The sequence below is a fragment of the Alosa sapidissima genome, chromosome 3 (assembly GCF_018492685.1).
Source record: "Alosa sapidissima isolate fAloSap1 chromosome 3, fAloSap1.pri, whole genome shotgun sequence".
Classification (NCBI taxonomy): Eukaryota; Metazoa; Chordata; class Actinopteri; order Clupeiformes; family Clupeidae; genus Alosa; species Alosa sapidissima.
This window is the reverse complement of record NC_055959.1, coordinates 26,217,498-26,238,725: the sequence shown is the minus strand read 5'-3', so window position 1 is coordinate 26,238,725 and position 21,228 is coordinate 26,217,498. Positions and strand designations below refer to the sequence as shown.

General features: G+C 49.7%; 1 protein-coding gene across 1 annotated transcript in view; it reads right to left on the bottom strand.

Annotated features, from left to right (window-relative positions):
* Nucleotides 1–21,228, bottom strand: part of tnrc6c1 (trinucleotide repeat containing adaptor 6C1) — a 48,754-nt gene that overhangs the window by 6,252 nt on the left and 21,274 nt on the right. Inside the window, exons 5-23 of the mRNA XM_042087408.1 lie at nucleotides 12,141–14,324; nucleotides 11,646–12,053; nucleotides 10,184–10,378; nucleotides 9,537–9,703; nucleotides 8,927–9,004; nucleotides 8,703–8,760; nucleotides 8,327–8,475; nucleotides 8,019–8,150; nucleotides 7,538–7,690; nucleotides 5,654–5,773; nucleotides 5,329–5,412; nucleotides 4,858–5,110; nucleotides 4,296–4,463; nucleotides 3,484–3,672; nucleotides 2,892–3,062; nucleotides 2,397–2,510; nucleotides 1,598–1,828; nucleotides 697–767; nucleotides 364–503 (exon numbers count right to left, since the gene is read on the bottom strand). Of these exons, the coding sequence (XP_041943342.1) occupies nucleotides 364–503; nucleotides 697–767; nucleotides 1,598–1,828; nucleotides 2,397–2,510; nucleotides 2,892–3,062; nucleotides 3,484–3,672; nucleotides 4,296–4,463; nucleotides 4,858–5,110; nucleotides 5,329–5,412; nucleotides 5,654–5,773; nucleotides 7,538–7,690; nucleotides 8,019–8,150; nucleotides 8,327–8,475; nucleotides 8,703–8,760; nucleotides 8,927–9,004; nucleotides 9,537–9,703; nucleotides 10,184–10,378; nucleotides 11,646–12,053; nucleotides 12,141–14,324 (5,065 nt within the window). The remainder of the gene's footprint in view (nucleotides 1–363; nucleotides 504–696; nucleotides 768–1,597; nucleotides 1,829–2,396; nucleotides 2,511–2,891; nucleotides 3,063–3,483; nucleotides 3,673–4,295; nucleotides 4,464–4,857; nucleotides 5,111–5,328; nucleotides 5,413–5,653; nucleotides 5,774–7,537; nucleotides 7,691–8,018; nucleotides 8,151–8,326; nucleotides 8,476–8,702; nucleotides 8,761–8,926; nucleotides 9,005–9,536; nucleotides 9,704–10,183; nucleotides 10,379–11,645; nucleotides 12,054–12,140; nucleotides 14,325–21,228) is intronic.

Sequence of the window (21,228 nt, the reverse complement as noted above, 5' to 3'; positions counted from 1 at the left end):
GGCTTGCATACCCCCACCATCCGACACATAAAAACGTAACACATTCTATTGACGCATTCCAGGCATCAGGTTTAATTAGCCGCCCTACATGATCACAAATAACAAAATCAAAATGTGCTACTGGTCTATGAGCTCTCACACTAAAAAAAAACAGTGTGGAGAACAACATTATAAAACACAAAGAACAAAGAGAACATAGGCTTAAGATTAAAAAAAAAATAAAATCATTTTTTACACTTTACCGACATTACCCTTTTCTTTTACCACAGTTTGGGAATCCCTATATTAACATTTACGCAAAGACACATGGCTATGAGTCATCTGTGCATGTGTTGTGTTGGGGTGTGGGGGATTGGGACGCACATGTGCAGGGACTTCTGGGCTTTGGCGGCCTCCTCTTTGGAGCTGTAGCGCACCACAGCATGGCCCTGCGTCAGGTTCAGGTGGAAGGTGATCAGGGGCCCGTGCTGCATGCACAAAGTCCGCAGGGTGGAGCCGTCAATCTGTTTCAGACACACAAACACACACACACACAAACACAAACACACACACACACCAGACACAAAAACCACAAACACAACCATACACACAGAAGACAATTTCACACAGAGTCAGGCAAGCATGAGTTGAAAGCCGGTCAGGTGTGAATGCTGTGTTTGCGTATGATGTGGCGGCCCTGTGGCTTTGTGCTGCTACCTGAGGTGTGAGGTTTCTCAGCACCATCCAGCTGCTCGTCCTGCTGGAGCTGTCAGTGCTCCAGGTGGTACCTGGGAGGGACCGGGGAGGAGAGGAAATGAGGAAGGGGAGGGAGGAGAGGAGAGGAGAGGAGAGAACAGACAGGAGAGGACAGGACAAGGGAGGAGGAGGGAGAGAAACATCAGTTAGTCACACAAAAGAAATTGCATGGAGTATGATACAATGATTTCACTTTAGAGTTTGAGTGTCAAAACAGCACTGAAGAGTATAGTTCTTATTCAAACAAGAGACACACATTATATTCTCAAATGAACATATTTGTGCATGCATAATTAATTTGAATGAGCAATGTGGAATTCTGTAGGCTTCAAGTTGCCTTGCTTGCAGCCACACAGGACACTTCCACTGACTTGCATTGTGTTCAACAGCGGCCACTTGTGGTACAACTTGGAATTACAAGATAGCCAGCCTGGCACTAGCTGGTTTGCATGCTAACTTCAGTGGATATCTGGACAACACGGACCATAGGCATTTTTGACATTATGGTTAGTTGTTCTTTTGACAAAACAGTCGTTTCGATCACAGGATAGTTAGACTATACTCTATTACACTAAAAAACCCTCCATATAGCAGCTTACAAAGTACTTCAGTGTGCTTACTCTTGTTGCATAGTGTCCAGGAACTGAATAAATACTTCATCCCATCTCACATGCACATACATTCAACTGAAATTCATGGCATCAGTGTTGGTCTATGTGGGTGATATATACATATTTCAATTTGCTCAATATCGCTATAACTTAAATACGTTGGACTAACAGCAAAGAACTGGATGTGTCCACTTGTACACCTGTGAGTGTATTTGTTTGTAGAGTAGGGGGAGCAGTACCTCGTGGCGTACCTGAGGAGTACGAGCTGCTCCAGCCGGGGGCCAGGCCCAGGGAGTTGGCACCCCAGGTGGACGACTGGGTGGGCTTGCTGGGGTTGGTGAGGCCCGGCGGGGGCCGGGTCAGGGAAATGCCGGTGCTGCGTGGACCCTGCTGCGGAACCTTCCAGAGCTCATGCGACAGCGAGGGCTGCGTGTGCGAGATGGGCCCCGGCGACCAGGTGGACTTCATGTCCGACAGCTTGCCTGCAGGACAATAGGTGAGGGAGGGAGGGAGAGTGGAGTGGTCAGGCACTCAGAGTAGAATCCAACAAGAGTTCAGCTACTGCTGTTTAAAAAATTCTGTGTCACCACACACCAGCCTAGTAGCCTCACACACATACACACTCTCACACGCACAAACACTCTTCATGCCACAGGAAGGGCATCATGCCCCTGGGGAATCACCAGAGAGGGAGGGCAGATACATCACTACATGGCTTGAAGGAGAACAGGCTACTCAGGCTGGAGCACAACACATTTGGACGCAACCCAGGTGAGTTTGTCCTGGGGAAGGATAAGAGACCTGCTGTCACTAGGAACCTTTCTGGGGTGGGTTGGGGGTGGGGGGGCTTAAATGGAACCTTTCTGGGGTGGGTTGGGGGTGGGTTGGGGGGGCTTAAATGGAGAGCAGGAGGGCATCCATTGCCTCTGGGGGGGGGTGGAGGGCACAAGGGGAGATGAGGGCAAAAGATCAGGGGCAGAAGCAAGGGCAGGAGCTGGGGCAGGAGCTGGGGCAGTGGCACTGCTGGGTAGAGCTGGGTGGACGTGGTACCTGTGTCGTCTGCCTCGGGCGAGGACAGAGGGAAGGGGCTAGCGTAGGCACTGACGGGCCAGGCGCCCGAGGGAGCCAGCGAGGCCTCGGCCTCAGGGGACACAGGCGAGGAGCCTACAGTCAGCCCAGACGTGAGGCAGTGAGGGAAAGAGGTCACGGTAAAAAAAAAAAACAGAGAAAGAAGTCAAGTAACAGCTGAGTGTGTGGAAGTGTGTGTGTAGGTGTGTGTCAGTGGCACTGCCGTCAAAAGGAAAAGGAAAAAAGTATCAAGAGGGACTGTTTATCTGAGCATGAAATACTGGGAGAATAGCGCAACTTGGAAATGCAGCCTAATAAAAAAAGACTTGCTATGCTGCATAGAATGCATCCTTCTTGAACAGAAACACTGTGTGTGTGTGAACTCATCCCCAAAGCTGTGTAAGTTAAGACAGCGCTAGCAGTGTTTCTCATATGAGCATGGTGCTCTCTCGCCTCCCCTCTCACTCGCCCACTCACTCTCTTGGACTCTTCTCGTACCTCCACTCCGGTCTCGGAGCAGGTAGCGGTTGACATCCTGGATGTTGGTGTTGATGGTTGGTCCGCTGGGAACACTTCCTGGGGTCATATTAGGGTCATTCTCGGGGTCAATGTTTTGTAGTCCTTTCCATGGCACTCCAGGGCAGAATTCTAAGAGAGTGTAGAATGTGAGGTTTACGGCAGGAAACATCTGCTGGATAACTAAATTAATGGGCTCCATTGTACTGTGGTGTGTTATTCACTGTTGCCTCCAAACTAAAGCTATTTAACATCTGTCAACTGATTACCGGCCACACCAGCAAACATGATCATCTCCACAGTGACACAGGATATTATGGGGTGTGTGTGTGTGTGTGTGTGTGTGTGTATACTTATGCAGCTGCTGTACATTCTTTTCCGTGAGTGCGTGTCTGAATTATGCTAGAGCTGGAAAGTGACTGCTAGAGCTGAAAAGTCTTTGCATGGATGTGATACACAAAGGCATTTAAACCTTTTTGTACATATGTACATAAACACTCATGTCTGAATGCATAACATTATACTTCAGTGTGCCTGTGTGTGTGTGTCTCACCAGGAGGCCAGCTGACACTGGTCCCGTTGGAGATCTTGTCGCTGGCACTCTTGCCCGGTGCCCAGCTCTCGTGTGGCACCAGAGGGCTGGTGGGCGAGTCTGTGCTGGACATCAGATTATAGGGGCTGTACGAGTCGTCCAGTGGAGGCTTCCCCGGAGGACCCAGACTGGGGGCAGCAGTTATGGCACCTAGATGGGAGGAGACACCCCAATTAAACAAATATTTGAAGAAATAGGTAATTATAGATTACATAGGCAGCATCACCGAAAGAGAAATCATCTGCTCTAAGGCATACAGTGTAAGCATACAGAAATAGATTGTACCAATCAATTCGTAACGCTCATCCTAAATTGCAACCTCCTCTAAAAAGTACACTGTATTCATCATTTTATAAAGGTTTACAAGTATACAGTACGGCTACGTAGTCTCTAAGAGCCCTTACTGGAGGTCGTGGCAGTAGAGGGGGTCAGCTGGGAGGGACTATGCGTACCGTGGCAGTAGAGGGGGTCAGATGGGAGGGACTGTGGAGTAGAGGGGTCAGATGGGAGGGACTGTGGAGGAGAGGGGTCAGATGGGAGGGACTGTGGAGGAGAGGGGTCAGATGGGAGGGACTGTGGAGGAGAGGGGTCAGATGGGAGGGACTGTGGAGGAGAGGGGTCAGATGGGAGGGAGTGTGGAGGAGAGGGGTCAGATGGGAGGGACTGTGCGTACCGTGGCAGTAGAGGGGTCAGATGGGAGGGACTGTGGAGGAGAGGGGTCAGATGGGAGGGACTGTGGAGGAGAGGGGTCAGATGGGAGGGACTGTGCGTACCATGCTTGCTGAGGCTGGGCTCCGTGGGCGAGGAGCCTCCAGAGAGGGTCTCCATGGAGTTGGGGTGCGTCCACTGGGACAGCCGTGACTGGGGCTGCGGCGGCTCCTTCAGGGAGAGCCCTCCCATGTCCATGCAGTCTACATTCATGTTGGGGTTCAGTCCGGCTGCTGGAGAACGCCCAAAGCACCAGCGTTACTTTACACCACACACACACACACACTCGACACAGAACCATCAAACAGGACTGCAGGGATTAGCTGACAATCTACCAATCCGATATTCTGCCCATCTGACAGTCTGGCCGCTGGACATCACTAACGTACACAAGTATATTAGATAGGATTGACTATGGTGCTGCGCATCACTAACGTACACAAGTATATTAGATAGGATTGACTATGGTGCTGCGCATCACTAACGTACACAAGTATATTAGATAGGATTGACTATGGTGCTGCGCATCACTAACGTACACAAGTATATTAGATAGGATTGACTATGGTGCTGCGCATCACTAACGTACACAAGTATATTAGATAGGATTGACTATAGTGCCCTTACGGAGTGTGTAAGGGCTGTAGGAGTTGGCAGAAGACTGGGTCTCTTTGGTCTGCAGGTCGGAGAGGCCTGGAGCCTGGGGCTGGCCTGGGAAGTTATCCAGGGCTGATTTGCCGGCGCTGGGGTGCAGGCCAGGGTGTGTGGTGGGCTGGGGTGGAGGAGGTTGCTGCTGCTGCTGCTTCATGAGCAGAGCCTGGGCCAGCTGCCTCTGGTGCTGCTGAATCTGCTGCTGCATGTTGTTGATTGTACGTGCAACCTGTAGAGAGAGCATAACGCAAGCACACACGCACACACACACAATGAAAAAGAATATTGTCAGTGGGAGATCAGCGTGGGTACTGAATGAAACAGAAACACTGTGGTTTGGAAATGAGATGGAAACTGGAGGAGAGTAGCAACATGAAGAACAACAGATCAAAACACAAGAGAAGAAGAGAAGAGAGTGAAAGCACGGAGAGAGGAAAAAGAGCTCACTTGTTGCTCTTGCTGTCTGATGGGGCCAGAAACATTGCGCTGTGCCTGCAACATCTGCTGCTGTATCTGTAAACGTTGGTATGCCTGTGGACACGGACACACACACACACGGACACACACACACACACACACACGGACAGTGTAATGGTTGCTTTTCAAAATAATTACACCCTCACACACAAATTCCAATCAACTAACGATGCTGGTTAAAGTTCTTATAGTCCCAATACAACTCAAACAGCACCAATACAATCCCACACAGATGGCATAATCTCAACTCTCTAATGTCACAGTAAGGTGACTGTGCAACAGCCAGAGGACTCACCAGCTGTAACTGGTACAGTTGGTTCAACAGGGTCATATGTTGAGGGTTTATTGGTGACGTTAAAAGTGCAGGGTTGAGTCCAATGTTTTTTGCTGCGAACTGTAAGAGCTGTGCTTGAACCTGGGAGAGAACAGAAGAGGAGAGCTGTTCACATGAGGGCTGTTTCTACAAGCTTGTGTGCTCATTTAAAAGATACACGGCAATTACACAATCCAATTCATAGATTTCATTATCATACTGGACTTGGTTTACTACTCTACAACCATTTGCTGGGAACGTCCAGTAATGTAGGAAATGGGTTTGTGTTTATGAGAGGATGGATGGGCTGTGTGACTTTTAGGGTGACCACCTGCTAATAAGTCCAAGGGGGGACAAGGGGTATGTTTCTGAGGGACAATGTGGGACACTGCCTGGCGTGGTGGTGCCCCCACCTCACGGGCAGACTCACCGATAGTGGTTTACCCATTTCTAGCAAATACCACCTTACATGGTATATTAATAATGCCCTATTCCCCTAAACATGTGTAATTGAATAGGCCAACCAATGTGTTTTTTTTTTTCTAAATAAAGATTCATAATACTTAAAACATTCAATGATTTGACAGATGCATTTACACTACGATTTACTTTAGCTATTTAATTTTATTTATTTTTCATTACAATTTATTCTTTAAATAAATCAATGTAAAATTGTAGGATTAACAGGAATTGTAGTTGCTCAACACCACAGGAACAGTTAAAAAAAAGTCTGACTCACAACTCCAGAGGTTCACGGAACGAGAAGGGGGAGGAAGGATGGTGAACTTGCATGTTAGTAAAGGCAGACGCAGGGGGAAAAACTGTTCAGTGTTCTGGGTAGCCTAACGTTCACTGTAATGTTGTATGATAAAGCCACATTTAGGTTTGACTTTCTCCGCAATTACTTTGTTGTATGGAATAAAATAACACTGTATTTGTATTTATTTTGTTGCTTTGGGAATATTTCAGCCACCACTTGGCCTAACGTAGGCTACCGCAGTGGATAACGTTAACGTTAGTGAAGGTAACGGTAACATTAACACTCTTTCAAGTATGGCTAATGAAATCTCTGATAACAGATCAAACCACAGCAATGAAATGTATGCTTTGTGTGGTAATGATAGGTAGATATTTGGTAGCCTATTTGTAGGCTACTGCTAGGTCCATATGATTTCCAGTGAATACAAACATCATTCAAACACTGCTCAAGTAGCTAAATGAAATGTGTGTAGGCCTAATCGGTCGCGTATGTAACTCTTCTCGACTTAGTTAAATTTAACATCCCTACAATTTAAATGAGAAAACCATGTTAACAAATTACCTACGACGGACCTTACACCTAGGTAGAGGGGGGTGTAATTTAAGTCATAACTTAGTGTTACCTGAGCCCGTCTACGGATTCTTAGGTGTTAACGCTGAAACTATTTAGAGTGGTGCAACCCGATACATTTTAGTAGCTCGTAAACTTCAATGTAGTGCCAGTTTACGTTAGAACTAAGCTAAGATGGAACTTACTTTCAACTGGTGCAACCGGCTGCAGGATATAGAGCGACCAACTTTTTTTTGAGCAAGCATTGATTACGCGTGACACAGTCTCAATTTGCGGGACGCATGAATTGGGCCTCAAACGCTGTGCCCGCACGCGCTACCGGGACGGGTGGTCACCCTAGTGAATTTTGACTGCTGATTAGTCTGCCTTTGCGGGCACATGTAGCAATGCAAGGATACACCTGGCAACACTAGTCGCACTGCACATGTATGCATATGTACTGTAGGTGCCGGTGTGTGTGTGTGTGTGTGTGTGTGTGTGTGTGTGTGTGTGTGTGTGTGTGTGTGTGTGTGTGTGTGTGTGTGTGTAGCACTGACCTGAGGGGAGAGAAACTGAGGCACTTGAGCGCGTAGACTAGGCTGGGAGGAACTGAGAGGCGGCACTGACGGCTGAGGAGGAGGAGGCTGCTGCTGCTGCAGGGCCCGCGCTGCTTGAGCCGCTCCACTACTCACAAACATTCCACTCTGCATCTGACACACACACACACACACACACACGCACACACACACTTTAATCGGTATTTCTTCAATATGCATGCACACAAATGTGTCCAGACACAGTTTTTAAATACATTCTACTTCTGACCAGGAAAACAGGTGCAGTTTTAAGCAATGTTAAGACACTCTTTCTAAAACTTGCTGAAATGCTTACATTTATTTCTATACACACACACACCGCAGCGTGTAATATATTTCATGTGTTGAATATTTTGTGGACTGAAACAGTGAAACAGTATTAGTAGTTGTGTTGTAGTCTCCTCCACTGGAACAATGCCTGCTGCTGACTCACTCGGCTCACCTGTCTGTTGTTCAAGTTTTGCATGGCGACCCCCAGGCCCTGACCAGGGATGGAGGGACTGGCCAGCGGGAGCTTCAGGCCGGGAGAAGGCAGAAACGGTGAGGTGTGGTTGTCTTCCACCAGGCCGCCATCCTGCCGGACCACACACACACACACACACACACACACACACACACTCAGTTAGGATCTCCAAATAATCATGCAAGTGTAGATTCAACTATCTACCTGTAATATTTGCAGTAAGGGCCATATTTTCATGAGTATTTCCATGTATGGGCCGGCGTGTAGTGAGGAGTGAGTGGGGCTACCTTGTCACAGAGGGGGTTGCGGTCTGAGGAGGAGTCTTTGGAGATGAGCGGAGGCCTGCAGCCCATCTGCTTGGTGACCAAGCCGTTGTTGTAGTCGGAGATCCCCATGCCTCGCTTGTCCAGTTCAGTCTTCTTCTCCAGCAGGGCGCCTGGTAGTGGGAGGGGCAGGGGGGTGACCCAAAACACGTCTACATTAGTCACAGGCTCCTCGCAGCTCACACGCACAGTCTGAGAGTTCACATTCTTTCTTCGTCCTGTTCTATCTCTCTCTCACACCCACACACACACACACACACACACACACACACACACACACTTTCATCTCATCACTCCAAGTGAGATTGGGAGTGTGGTTCGGATTTAAGGGGATACTCACTCATGGCCTGATCCAGGTTCATGTTGTTGCTTTTCAGAGCCTCCTCCGCAGGGTCTCTCTGTGTGCCCATGGACACACACACACACACACACACCACACACACACACACACACACACACACAAAGAAGGAACAAACCAGTCAGTGAGGAATGACATTAGTAATTTAAAACATGTGAGGTCATGTCCAATTCTTTGTGGTGGTGTCTGGCTGAATCTGGACTTACCGGGAAGCCCATATCAGTCAGCTGTTTGATGAGGCGGTTCATGATCCAGGTCTCGTCTGGCTTACTGGGAAGCTTCCCCTTTGAGAGAATAGAACAATATAATGACTGCACAGTAGGGAGCGCTATGCAGAGCTAACTGAATCCCTCATTCCTTTATTAATCTATACCAGCAAGTCAAGATGTGGAAGATTAGCTTCAGACGGTGATCATCCATGTTGGCCGCCACCATTTTTAAAACTTTTGTCCAACATATGTAGTATGTAATTAGTAAGTAATTTGTGGCCATCTATAATGTGGCAACTTCTTTTTTTCTGTTTGTGAAAATGTGGTCGAAAGTGAGCACATGTTGGGCCTAATTTTTGAAAAATAGTGGCAGCAATCAATTATATCTTTGGTTTAAGTAGCTAGCCTAGCATCGGCCATTGAAAAGAATGTGGACGCAACTTCCTTACTGTCTCTATGTCTACATAATACCTCCATAGATTATACAACCATTGAAATAACTACCGCCACAGAATCCACACTCTATTCAGCTGAGTTCAGGTCATTAGTTCTCTGATCGACCTCTAAATTATTCAAACGGTCTTCTCACGCCCTGATCTCCACTCACCTTCGGTGGTCCCTTCTTGGCTGGATTACCCCAGGAGTTGCAGGAGTTGCCGCTCTCCTGGGGGGTGGTGCTGTTCCACATGTCCCCGTCCTCAGACTCCCACTGGCTCCCAGACATGCCCATCTCCTCCCCTCCACCTCCCCAGCCATCTTGCATAGATTTGGGGGCTGAAGTGGGGCAAGACGGGAGACGTGACAGAGAGACATAAGAGATGGAAAGCCAGTGTCATGTCACTGGCACAGTAATGTGTAATGTGGGCATCCCCAACACCAGATGGCAGTCTAGTGCCACATTATTTATTGTTTTGACAAAGTTTTTAAAATTGCATTGCATTGGGACATCAAGGTCACAGAACACATGGAGTGATCAAAACATCTTTAAACACAGGTAAGCACTTAGTTAAGACAAAAGAAGCTTTTAGCTAAAAAAAAAATACAGGTAGAAAACAGGTCCAGTAGAATTGGAGCAGTCATGTAGCGGCCATACAAGGTTATCATAACAGAACAGATGTATTAAGACGCATTGTATTATGTCAGCAACATCATCCATCTATGCTGTGTTACATCTGATCTGTGTTATACAAGGAATCAAATGGCCCTTTTCCTTCCAGCTAATTCTTCACCCTTTGTATGAAGCATGGCTCTTACCTGGTTTGCAGGGTGCTTGTCCAGGGGGTGGGTTGCCCCGGCTGTAGACATCGGGGCCACCGTCCCCCCAGCCTCCACAGCTCCCAGTGGGCTTGCCCCAGGCTGCGGTGCCATTGTCCACAGAGACTGCAGGGGGCGCTGGCTCCCCCCAGGAAGGCTCTGGCTTCGAGTGGACGTTGGACATTTCCCCCCAACCTGTAGTTAGAGACAGCGTCCACATCAGCAGCTGATTACTGAATGACACAAATACACAAGCGATGAAGTACACTTGCCTCTTTAGATTGGCAATGAGTGTTTCCGTCTATATGTTATAGACAGGATGCTTACTTCTTACAAACCTTATACCACAACCTCGTCGTTCAGTTCATAATTCAAAAATTCACTTAGTCATTTTCCAACCACTCCTCTGTTCTATCTCATCATAGCTGAGGAAGACTGAGCGTGCCTGTTTAAGTCATGGCTGATTTTGCATGCCCGGCCAGCTGGCTTGCTGGTGTAAGAGGGATGACGAGGGTGGGCCGTGGCCAGGGTCGAGGTGAGTCGAGGCGGAGGGAGGTGAAGACGGGGCAGAGGGCATCTGAGGCTCCCACTGCGCCCCAGTCTGGAGCTGCGCACAGATGGCTGAGTGCCTCCTAATTACACACCTCCCACCTCAACCCCCCTCCATGCCACACAACCACCAACCAAACACTTACGACTGATGCTCAGAGGCTTCAAATTCACCAATATTTCCTCAGCACTCAGTGAAACAGTTCTCTAATGTTGTTACAATGTCTGTATGTTACAATGTGGTCTATGTCTAGGCTACTTAAAAGGTGCTATGTGGCATTTCTTTTTAGCTTAAAACATCCAAAACTGACCTAAAAATAATAACAGAATGTGAGGAAACAGCCGTTCTGATGCTTATGCTCAAAAATGCTTATGCTTCATGTTGTCCAGCTATCCACTGAAGTTATCATGCAAACCAACTAGCACCGGAAGGAAAATAAAATCTGATCACACATTGAACAGACCAACAACAAAGGATAAATACTAATGGTTACACCAGACATACATTAAGCCTCCATCTATGATAAGGCTAACAGTTTAAAGAGCCCCTCAAGCATTGGAATAAAGATTTAAATAAAACTTGACTTAATGAAGGCAACAGCCATGCTGGATGCCCACCTGTCTTGACCTGTCTGATTGCAGTAATTTAGGCACAGACACACAGCAAAAATCCTAAAATATAATTGTGACTTAATATTTCACTAAAATATTAGGCCTAATCAACCTGAAGCTGGCCCAAATGTGGGCATTTTGCACTTGGAAATCAGCCATCATTATATTCATATTATGTGGTTGTGCCACTATACAAAATCATGTGACACAGTGACACTATGACCTGAGAACGCCATGACCAAAATTCCAGTTAAGAAAAACTGTTTAAATGAACCATAGTGAGTTAGTAGGGCTCTTTTACCTGGATTCATTAGAGGTGCTCTGGTATGTGGCGGTCCAGGTTGATGAGGGCCACCACCACCATCAGGTGAGCTGCCATTGTTGTTGTTGCCAGGGCCATGGCTGTGATTATGGTTATGGCTCAGGCTGGGCATGGGAGGTGGACCGTGGTGGGGGTGGTGCAGGTGGTGGGAGGGTGGGTTGTTGCCAGAGGGTGGGTTGTTGTTGTTGCTGCCGCCACTGTGGCCCCCTGTGGGCCCGCTCTTGCCCTTCCCCCCGGGGTTGTTCTTGTCCCAGAGGTTGACCGTCTTGTTGTAAGAGGTTGGGTCTCCCCAAGCCGAAGTACCGTCGTCGATCTCCATCTTGCGGCGGATGGAGGGTGGGGAGGGTTCCTCCCAGCCTGTGGGCTCCCCAGGGCGTCCCTGCTTCAGGCTTCCCCCGCTACTGCTGCCGCCACCACCACCACCGCCACCTCCTCCACCACCTCCTCCTCCTCCACCACTTCCTCCACTTCCTCCTCCTCCACCACCTCCTCCACCCCAACCAGAGCTAGGCTGCTTCACAGAGTTGGGGCCACTCCATGAGCCCATGCGTCCTCCTCCTCCTCCTCCTCCTCCTCCGCTGGTGTTGCCATTGCTGCCTTCCTGAGGCTTACTGCCCCAGCCTTGGGAAGGGCCGCTAGGTCTCTGTGGTTCACCCCATCCTCCTCCACCTCCTCCACTTCCTCCTCCTCCTCCAATCATGCCTGGTCCTCCACCTGCAGCTGGGGCAGGCTTTCCCCAGTTGTGGCCACTATCCTTCCAGCCTCCTCCATCCCCCTCCCAGGTCGAGCTGGTTGGGCTTCTCTTCTTGCCATCCCCTGGATCTCCCCAATCTCCGGCAGATCCTCCATCCCCTCCTTTACCCCAGCTGTGGGACACTTTGGGCCCATCGCCCCAACCCTGGGGTTTGGCTTTGTTGTTGTTGGGATTGTCCCAGCTGGGAGACTTGTCATCCGAACCCCAGGACTGCCCATTCTTGGACATGCCGGACCCAGGGCCCCCTGCTTGTGGAGGTGTGTTGCTCCAGCCTCCATTCGGCCCATTGGTGGGTTTCTTGTTGCTGGGAGGCTCTCCCCATCCAGAACCCCCAGACTGGTTGGGGGTTGGCATCACAGTTCCCCAGCCAGAGTTAGCTGCAATGCTGGAGCAGGAGTCATGGCTCTTTCCAGCTGGTTCCGGTATTGATGGAGGTCCAGGATTGGTGTTTGGTTGAGGACCAGTAGAAGGAATGCTGGATGAGGATGAGCCCCAGACTTCGGTGCCAGAGTCATTCTTGTTCCCGGCACGAGCTGCCTCTTCAATCTCCCAGGCTGTGTGCTGCCGGACCGGGGTCTGACCCCAGCCTGTGTTGCAGAGCACCCTTGGGTCCAGGTCTTGCGCAGGCACCACTGGGACAGGCTCTTTCCTAGATGAACCATCCCTGTTAGACTGCTGCGTGTCCTGGCTGTCAACACTGCCCTCACTGGCCGGTGTAGTCCCCCCTTGGCCCCAACCAGCAAGCTGCTCCTGCGAGGGAGAACTGACCGCGTCCCAGCCTTTGACGTCGCCGCCAGAGGGCTTTCCCCAGTCTCCGCCGGAGGGCTGCCCCCAGCCGCCGGTGCCACCACCACTGGCCGCCGAACTTCCGCCATGACCCCAGCCAGTCGCTGACTCCCACCCAGAGTCCTTGGAGGGGGCCGACTTGGAGTCGCCATTGTTCCAAGCAGAGACGTCCTCTCCATTCACCTGTGAGGCTCCACCAGACATGGCTTGGCCGCCAGCGGTACCCCACGCCGGCAGGCCTTGGACGGGGTTGGGCGTCTCCTGCTGCTGCTGCCTAGTGTGATTTGGTCCATCAGTGTTAAGGTTCTGAGGTTCTGAGGAGCTGAAAGACACATTCGTGGACGGGGAGTGGTGGCGGTGTGACTCCTGGGCCTCGGCGGGCATCATGCCGCCCCAGGCGCTGCCTGATCCGGAGGCAGGGTTCCCGTTGGCACCCTGATTGGGGGTCACGCATGCAGAGGGACTGCAGAGGTTATTGCCGCCGGGAGACTGGTTAGTCCCTCCCCCTCCTCCTCCTCCAGAGCTGCCGCCCCCGGGACCAGGCCCCTCGTGGCCCAAGACGGGCCAGGCCGAGGGGTTGGCACTGGGGTTCAGGTTCAAGTTAAAGCTAGAGGAGCCCCAGCAGGGCTGGGACCTTCCTCCTATCGGCAAGCCGCCGGCACCGTCGCCCTTCCCGTCGGGGAAGGGGCCCTGGGTGGGGTTGGAGCCCCAGCCCCTATTGGCACCACCACCCTGGCCAGGGAGCTGAGCTCCGCCGGAGTGGCCAGCGCCGGCTTTGCCGTTGGGGTGATTGGCTGAGAAGTGGCCCGTGTGGCTGGGCCCGGAGGCCATGCTTGTGCTGCCGCTGCTGATGCCGCCGCCGCTGCTCTCAGAGATGCAGTCAGAAGTGGCGGGGCATCCTGCAGGGGTGTGGCTCTCACGGCGGGATATGGAGGGCCACCCCTCGGTGTCGCTCTCGTCGATGATCAGTTGATCCCAGTTGCTTCCTCCTCCTCCTCCACCACTGCTGCTGGGATTGAGGGTATTGGTGTTGGTCGTAGTGGCACTGCGATTGGTGTGTAGGTGTCCCCAATGGGGATTTTCATACTGAGCTCCCTGAGCAGTCTGCAGAGGGAGATCTGAAGAGGAGAAAACAGAACAAAGATTGAGTTTAGAGCGGTCATAGGAAAGTGTTGCACACTGTTGCACATTCTCACTACAAATGCAAGAGCAGTATGTGTCAGAGCAAATGATGCACATATGGTCAGTGCACAACAGGTTAGGTAAGACCTGCATCTCAGGTCCACATGTTTTATTATGAATGGCATGTAGTTTCAATTCAAATTTCCTTGTTCATCTTCAGCTTTTGGGATGTGTATAAACAATAGAACATTGTGATCACGAATACCCTCCCGAGAGGAAGGTGAATCTGTCATTGTTCAGATTTGTAAACATTCACCCACAAGTTCAAGGTAATGACGGAATGGCAAAAAAGTACCTACAACAAATCCTCCAAAAGAAACATAAGAGGTGTAACTTGTCTAATACATTTCCTTCACTTTCCCCGTCTTGGCAAGGGCATTCCCTGCCTCAGGTTTAGTGACGAGCACACTGGGACTTGGGCATCAAAGCTGTTCAGTCGGCCCCTCACTTCAAACCCCAAAGATGACGCTTCACATAAGCAGTATCTCATAATTCAGTGTTGCTGTCAAACAAGACTGCAATCTCTAACCACAATTTTCCTCGAACCTACCCGTCAGACTTCAAAACAAAACACGCAGCACAACAACATCAGCCTACTACATGGGGATGCCAAAAAAAGAATGGGAGAAAGAAAGAATGTTGGAAGAGACCACAAAGTTTGCCACATATGGAGACTTAAGCAGGAAAGTGCTGGATTAATGGCTTGGCAGGCGCCCTCCTGCTAGCCTGGCACAAGTTCCGTTCTGTTTGTTGTTGTCTGAAGTGCGCCTGTGCCAAATGTACATGCTTGTGTATGTGTGTATGTATGTGTGTCTTGGACTGTAATTTTAAAAGCTGCAGAATACAAGCCCTTGAGCTGCCCCCTTGCTTTGCTCCACTGCAGACATTGAACAGGAAACAAGAGGGGGAGGAGATTGTGAACAAGACGAATGGAAACTAAGAGGGAGAGAAAGACAGAGAGGAGGAAAGAGAGAGAAGACAGCGTCCAATAGATAGAGGGAGAGAGAGAGAGAGAGAGAGAAAGAGAGAGAGAGATCCCTGTATGTTCTCTGAGCTGCGTTGTCCTTGCTGTGAGTGTGTATGGCTAGGCTATGCTGCATAGGACGCCATTTTATCAAACTTGAACTGGAGCCAAAACTGCACACAGCAGCTGTCAAAATCTCTCTGGTTTCTACCCTCCCCACCCCCACCCCCCAGCGCACCCTCTCCTACAGCAGCCTCCAGCCAGAGCCCAAAGTCTGTCAACGACACACACACAAAGACATTTTATGTCTTTTTTTTAAAGAAAGGAGAACAAGGGATGTGGCGTGGCTATCCTGGTGTTAGAGAAGAGTAAGGGGGGGGGGGGGGGGGCGGGGGTTGGGAGGCTGCAAATACCTGAGGGAAGGAGTGCAGGTGTCACGTGTCACGTCGAGGTGGTCATCACAGCTACACTGTGGCACGTCAGTTTGGGCTCAGGGTGAAAAAGGCTGCGCTCGGCTAGGCTAAGCTAACGTTAGCTTAGCATGTCAACAATTCAGCGTAGCTATCGGTGCTCATCAGCGCGCTTAGAGCCAGGTCAGACCTCCACACTGCTGCCTCTCAGCTCTGTTTTTATTTAGAACTCCCTCCCTCTGTTCCTGAAACAGTCTCTCCTCTCTTTCTTCCCCTCTCTCCCTCGCTCTCTCATACAAGGGGGAGGGGGTGTTGGCAGAGAGGGTTAGTGCAGAGAGTGTTGTGCGATCACGAGGGGGCTGGGTTGGCAGAGGGGGGCAGGAGGGGGTTGGGGGACAAAGCAGCAGGAAAAAAGGAAACAGGGCAAGAGGGGATTCTTTTCTCTCTCCTCCACTTTCATGCCTTCCAAATCTGTCACTAAATATTTTTTCGGAGTCGACACTGCCGCAGCAATTAGCAGCGCGGCTCACAATGGCGCTGCCTGAGAACGCTGCGCCGAGCACCCAGAGACAAAGACCGTGGTCTGTCCTGGGCTTCCGGACACTCGGGAACAAGACCTCACTCTCTCTTTCTGCTCCTGTGCATATCTACCAAACAAACACACACACACACACACACACACACACACACACACACACACACAACATACACACATCCACATACACAGCACAAGAACACACACACACACACACACACAGTCCACAGTCTCTGTTGCTGATTACAGACATGCCTCTTCTCAGTCTGCTGCTGAACACTTGACATACCAGAGCTGTTCCATGCTCTGCTCTACTCAGCACTCCAGTGGCAGAACAAGAGAAACACACACACACACACACACCTGTCAATCTTCCCGGGTTCTCAGGGTTTCTCAGGTATTTTAGTTTTTTTCCTGTCTTCCCGTTTTTATATTTTTTCTGTACACATCCTGTATTTTAATACTCTCGTAATATTAGCCTTACCACCAGACCTGTCAGTCTCAGTAGTACTGTCCTGTTGTTACCCCCTTGCCCCTTCCAGTGAAACAGATGTTGTCAAAGCAGAAAAGCATCATTTTGCTTGCTTCAAAGTGCATGTAATATTATTTAGGATAACTGAATGGTTGTTATGAGAACATGCCTCGATGCCAATCGCTAAGTACAGTCACAATAAACCTAGCTTCACACCTTGATCAGTTAGCGCAGCAGTGTTGTCGTCTGTGAATTCTTGCTGTTAGCAGAGAGATAGCAACAGAACATGTTTACATTTTTCTGTATTTTGGGTTTGGATGTCTGGAAATCTTGGGAAATGGCGTGAATGACTGGGCACCCTGCCAAACATTAAGTCTTAAGAGTGCGTCTGTACTACATAATGAGAGAGCAGAAATTAGGAGACAGAGAGGAATGGGGGAGGAGAACTACTGAAGACAGATGGAGAGAGAGAGAGAAAGCGACAGGGATGGTTAGATAGAGAGAGAGAGAGAGAGAGAGAGAGAGAGAGAGAGAGAGAGAGAGAGATGGAATATAACAGCAAAAAGGCAGCAAATGAAGGCCATAGAGACATAGAGGCATACTACAGACAGCTAAAAAAGACACTAAGAGAGAGAGAGAATGGGAGAGAGAGAGAGAGAGACAGAGAGAGAGAGAGAGAGAAAGAGAGGGGGAGATGCTGGAAAGTGAGATGCTCTGTGTGAAAGTGATGCTGCCAGAGAAAGTGGCACCAGAGCACCATGCTCCCCTCGTGAAGAGTGCCATTGTTTACAAATGATCCCCGACGCTTCCCCCGATGCACAATGCGTCAAAGCCTGAGCAGAACAGCAACTTATTATTTTCTCAATTCAATGGCCGCCTTTCTCCAGCCAAACATGCAATGATGCAATCAAAGCCACTTTAATTACTACTTTGTTCCTAAATAAGCCCTTTGTAGAAGTGCCGGTGCCGGGCTCCACCACCTGCTCTGCTTCTTCAATCAGTTTATCAATCAGTCTCGGGTCTGAAGATCTACCCTTCACAGACTGTTGTCAGTGATATAAGTATTTGAAATGAACATGACTTCTTAATGTCTAGTGACATATCAGGGCCATTTTATGATTAATTGAAATACATTTCTTACATACGGTTCCTTTAACTTTGGCCTTTGTGCCCCCCACCAAATATGGCCAACTGAAGGCCAAGTGGCCTTGCCCCTAAATTGGTGAAATTCCAAGCCTGAGTGTATCACAATAGTATCGATTACATTTCTATGAAGAAAGTAACTGAATTCCATTGCAGGGATCCTCCTCCCTACGTCCCTGGTATGACTAAATTAAATTTCATGACTTTTTCAAAACTTTCAATGAATTGACTGAAATCCATCATTTCTCCAGGCCTGGAAAATGGGATTTTAGAATTCCATGACTTTTCCATGACAGACACACACACAGGGGGGTAGACTTACAAGATGAAATCAGAATTGCAAAGACAGGATCAACTACTTTGTGGAAGCCAGCTCAAGCTAGAGCAGAGTCCATGAACTTCTGTGAACAGCCAGTGGGAGCAGGCCAAGCAAAACTGTCTGGCATGGTAACTAGGGGAATAACAAGGGGCTGGGGTTGGCTTTGCACAATCACTTTTCCACATGCACTGTTAAGTCCCCCCTTAAACCATGTCACAGGGTAGTCCTAAGATATAGTAACAACCTTACATTTATGTGTGCATGTATGTGTGTCCGTGCATGTGTGTCAGAGAGAGAGAGAGAGAGAGAGAGAGAGAGAGAGAGAGAGAGAGAGAGAGAGAGAGATAGAAAGAGAGAGAGAGAGAGAGAGAGGAGGGAGAGAGAGAAAGAGGTGCGTGGACTAGCTTTGGGGCTTTGCTGCTGACATCACCACTCTGCCTGTGCACAAGTGGGTTGAAGAAGAGGAGGAGGGGAATGATGTTGGGGGGGGGGGGGGGGGGGGGTGTTGTGGGAGTGGATGAGTCTTACGCAACCCTCGTCAGACTGCCTTCTGCACACGGCCCACTACCCAGCATGCCCGGCAGAGGACGTGAGGTCATGACGCAAATGCAGCCCGACATAATCAGGCGAGGTAGCAGCAAGCAGCCAGAGACTGAGCACAGGACCGACACTGCTGTGCTCACATTCAGGATGGTTCACACACACACACACCTACGATAAAAATCACACTGCAACAAGCATAATGCAATCCCATTCACATTTTTTCTGTATTTCTCTTTTTTTCTTGCTCTATTTCTGTCATTCTTGTGCACACACACACTTACCTCACAGAGTAATCATCTACACTAAAACACATGCATAATAAAACTCACAAATACCACTGTACTCCCTTTCAAACCCAACATTCCTTCAGACATAAACACTCAAGCAAGCTTTCTCTCTCTGTCTGTCTCTCTCTCTCTCTCTCTCTCTCTCTCTCTCTCTCTCTCTCTCACCGCCTCGGGGTCTTGGAGCTCCATCTTGACCCTCCCACATGCCCTGGTCTGGCACTCAGATCACACTCACCCCACCACCCCCCAAAACTCTCTCAACTCCAGCTGCCAAGAGCTCAGTAAATATGGAATGTGTCTTACGCAAATGGTTTGAAACTGTATCCCATTCATTTCCCCATATCCCATTTGCTACACACACACAGCCTCCCACGAACAGACGGCTTCCCCCATTTCGAGAGGACCCGGCGGGTCCCCCCAGGGTCTCCTAAAATAGCACACAAGGGGGCTCAAGCTCGGCGCTGCCCAGACGCCCACGGTCATGAACGCCCGATCCCGAGGATGCCAGGCCCATTATGGAGGGGGTGACGACTGACCGAGTTTTGCCACCGCACACTCCAATCAGCTGATCTGCATAAAGCCGGAGGAAAGAAAGAAAAGAAAGAGGGGGACAAAAAAGGGGGGACAACAGAGGGAACCAGGGGAGGGGAAACAGGAGATTAGGAGTCCGATTAGAAGGGATCCCTCTGGGGTTGGGAGGGAGGAGTGCTGTTTGGAGTGCTGGACAGAGACATTCTCAATGTGAAACTGAGCCGCTGCCCAAGTGCCCAAGAGACTAGAAGGTGCTGACTGCCTGGGGCTGGGCCAGCCATCTTGACCGGGGCCGAAAAAGTTCTGTGAAAACTTGAAAGGGCAAGACAGAGGGCAGGAACAGAGGGAATGAGAGGAGGAGTGAATAAACCGGGATAGGGGGAGAGAAACGACAAGATGTAGAGAGGAGAAGACATGAGTCAGACAAGGAGGAATGGAAGAGGGAACAAACAGTAAAGACTGGAAGGTTTAAAGTGCACACAGACAGAAGGCAAGGAAAGTAGTGAGAGGGGAAAAAAAGAAGAGAGGAGAGAAGGATATGGAACTACTGAAAGAGAAGAGGAGGAGTGGGAAAAGGGAAGAATGAGAAGTTAGAAGGAGGGAATGAATGTGGCCGTTGTGAAGCAAAAGGGCCGTAAAACAGAGCCAGAGCATCATGGCTGCCATCCGAGTGGGACGCTGTCCAGCAGCGTCTCGCTGAAAAGAGAGGGGGAAGAGAAAAGAAGGAGAAAGGGAGGAAGGGAGGGAGGGAGGTAGAGAAAAACCCACAGGAGAGGCACGCAGAGGAGGAGAGCTCATGTTACGCGCTCTCGCTCCTCGACCTGCGTTAAGTAACATCCTGCGTAGCCATCGCTCTGAACACGTGGCAGCCACTAACGTCCAAAACAACCAGCGCTGCACGAGCACAAACCACGCCGCTAGCAGAGGGTGGGGGGGGTGTAGAAAGAGAGATCTCAGTGAAATAAGTGAGAGGAAATGAAAAAAGGTAGAACACAAGTGTGTTGTCCTCTGTGCAGTGTTTACAACTTTGCCCTGCTTACTGCAGGAGTCCACACTCTGAGTGTGAAACAAGGCCAGCCACTGGAGTTCTGGACAACACACAGAGCCTCTTTGTCAGACAGCCACCCACACACACCCACACACACAGATACCGTATGACATACAGTACACACACACACACACACACACACAGGGTGTGTTAGTGAGGGGCTGCAGCTGGGGGAGATCAGGCTGGTGTTACCGGCAACGGTGAGTCACTCCACTTCTGGGCCTGCGCCATCTTAGTCCTCTTGCTCCCCAAGGTTGCACCTCCTCACTCGCCAAACAGATCCACCCATCACTCGCCAGTGGGCTGAGATTGGCAATCACTTTATATATATATTTATACACACTTTATTTATAACTACTTTTCTCCTCCTATCGTTCTAACTCAGACAGACAGACAGACATACAGTACATAAATGCACAAAGAAAGAGACTAAGAAATGACCTTTCAGTATAGGAAACGTATTCCTACTCAACAAAAACTGGATTCACAAGCAACAGTCTGCAAGTCTGCAGGCAACAGACTCCCCATTCTCCCTTTCACTTAATTCACTCTCCCCACAGCTGAACAAAACAACAATAAGCCGCAGCT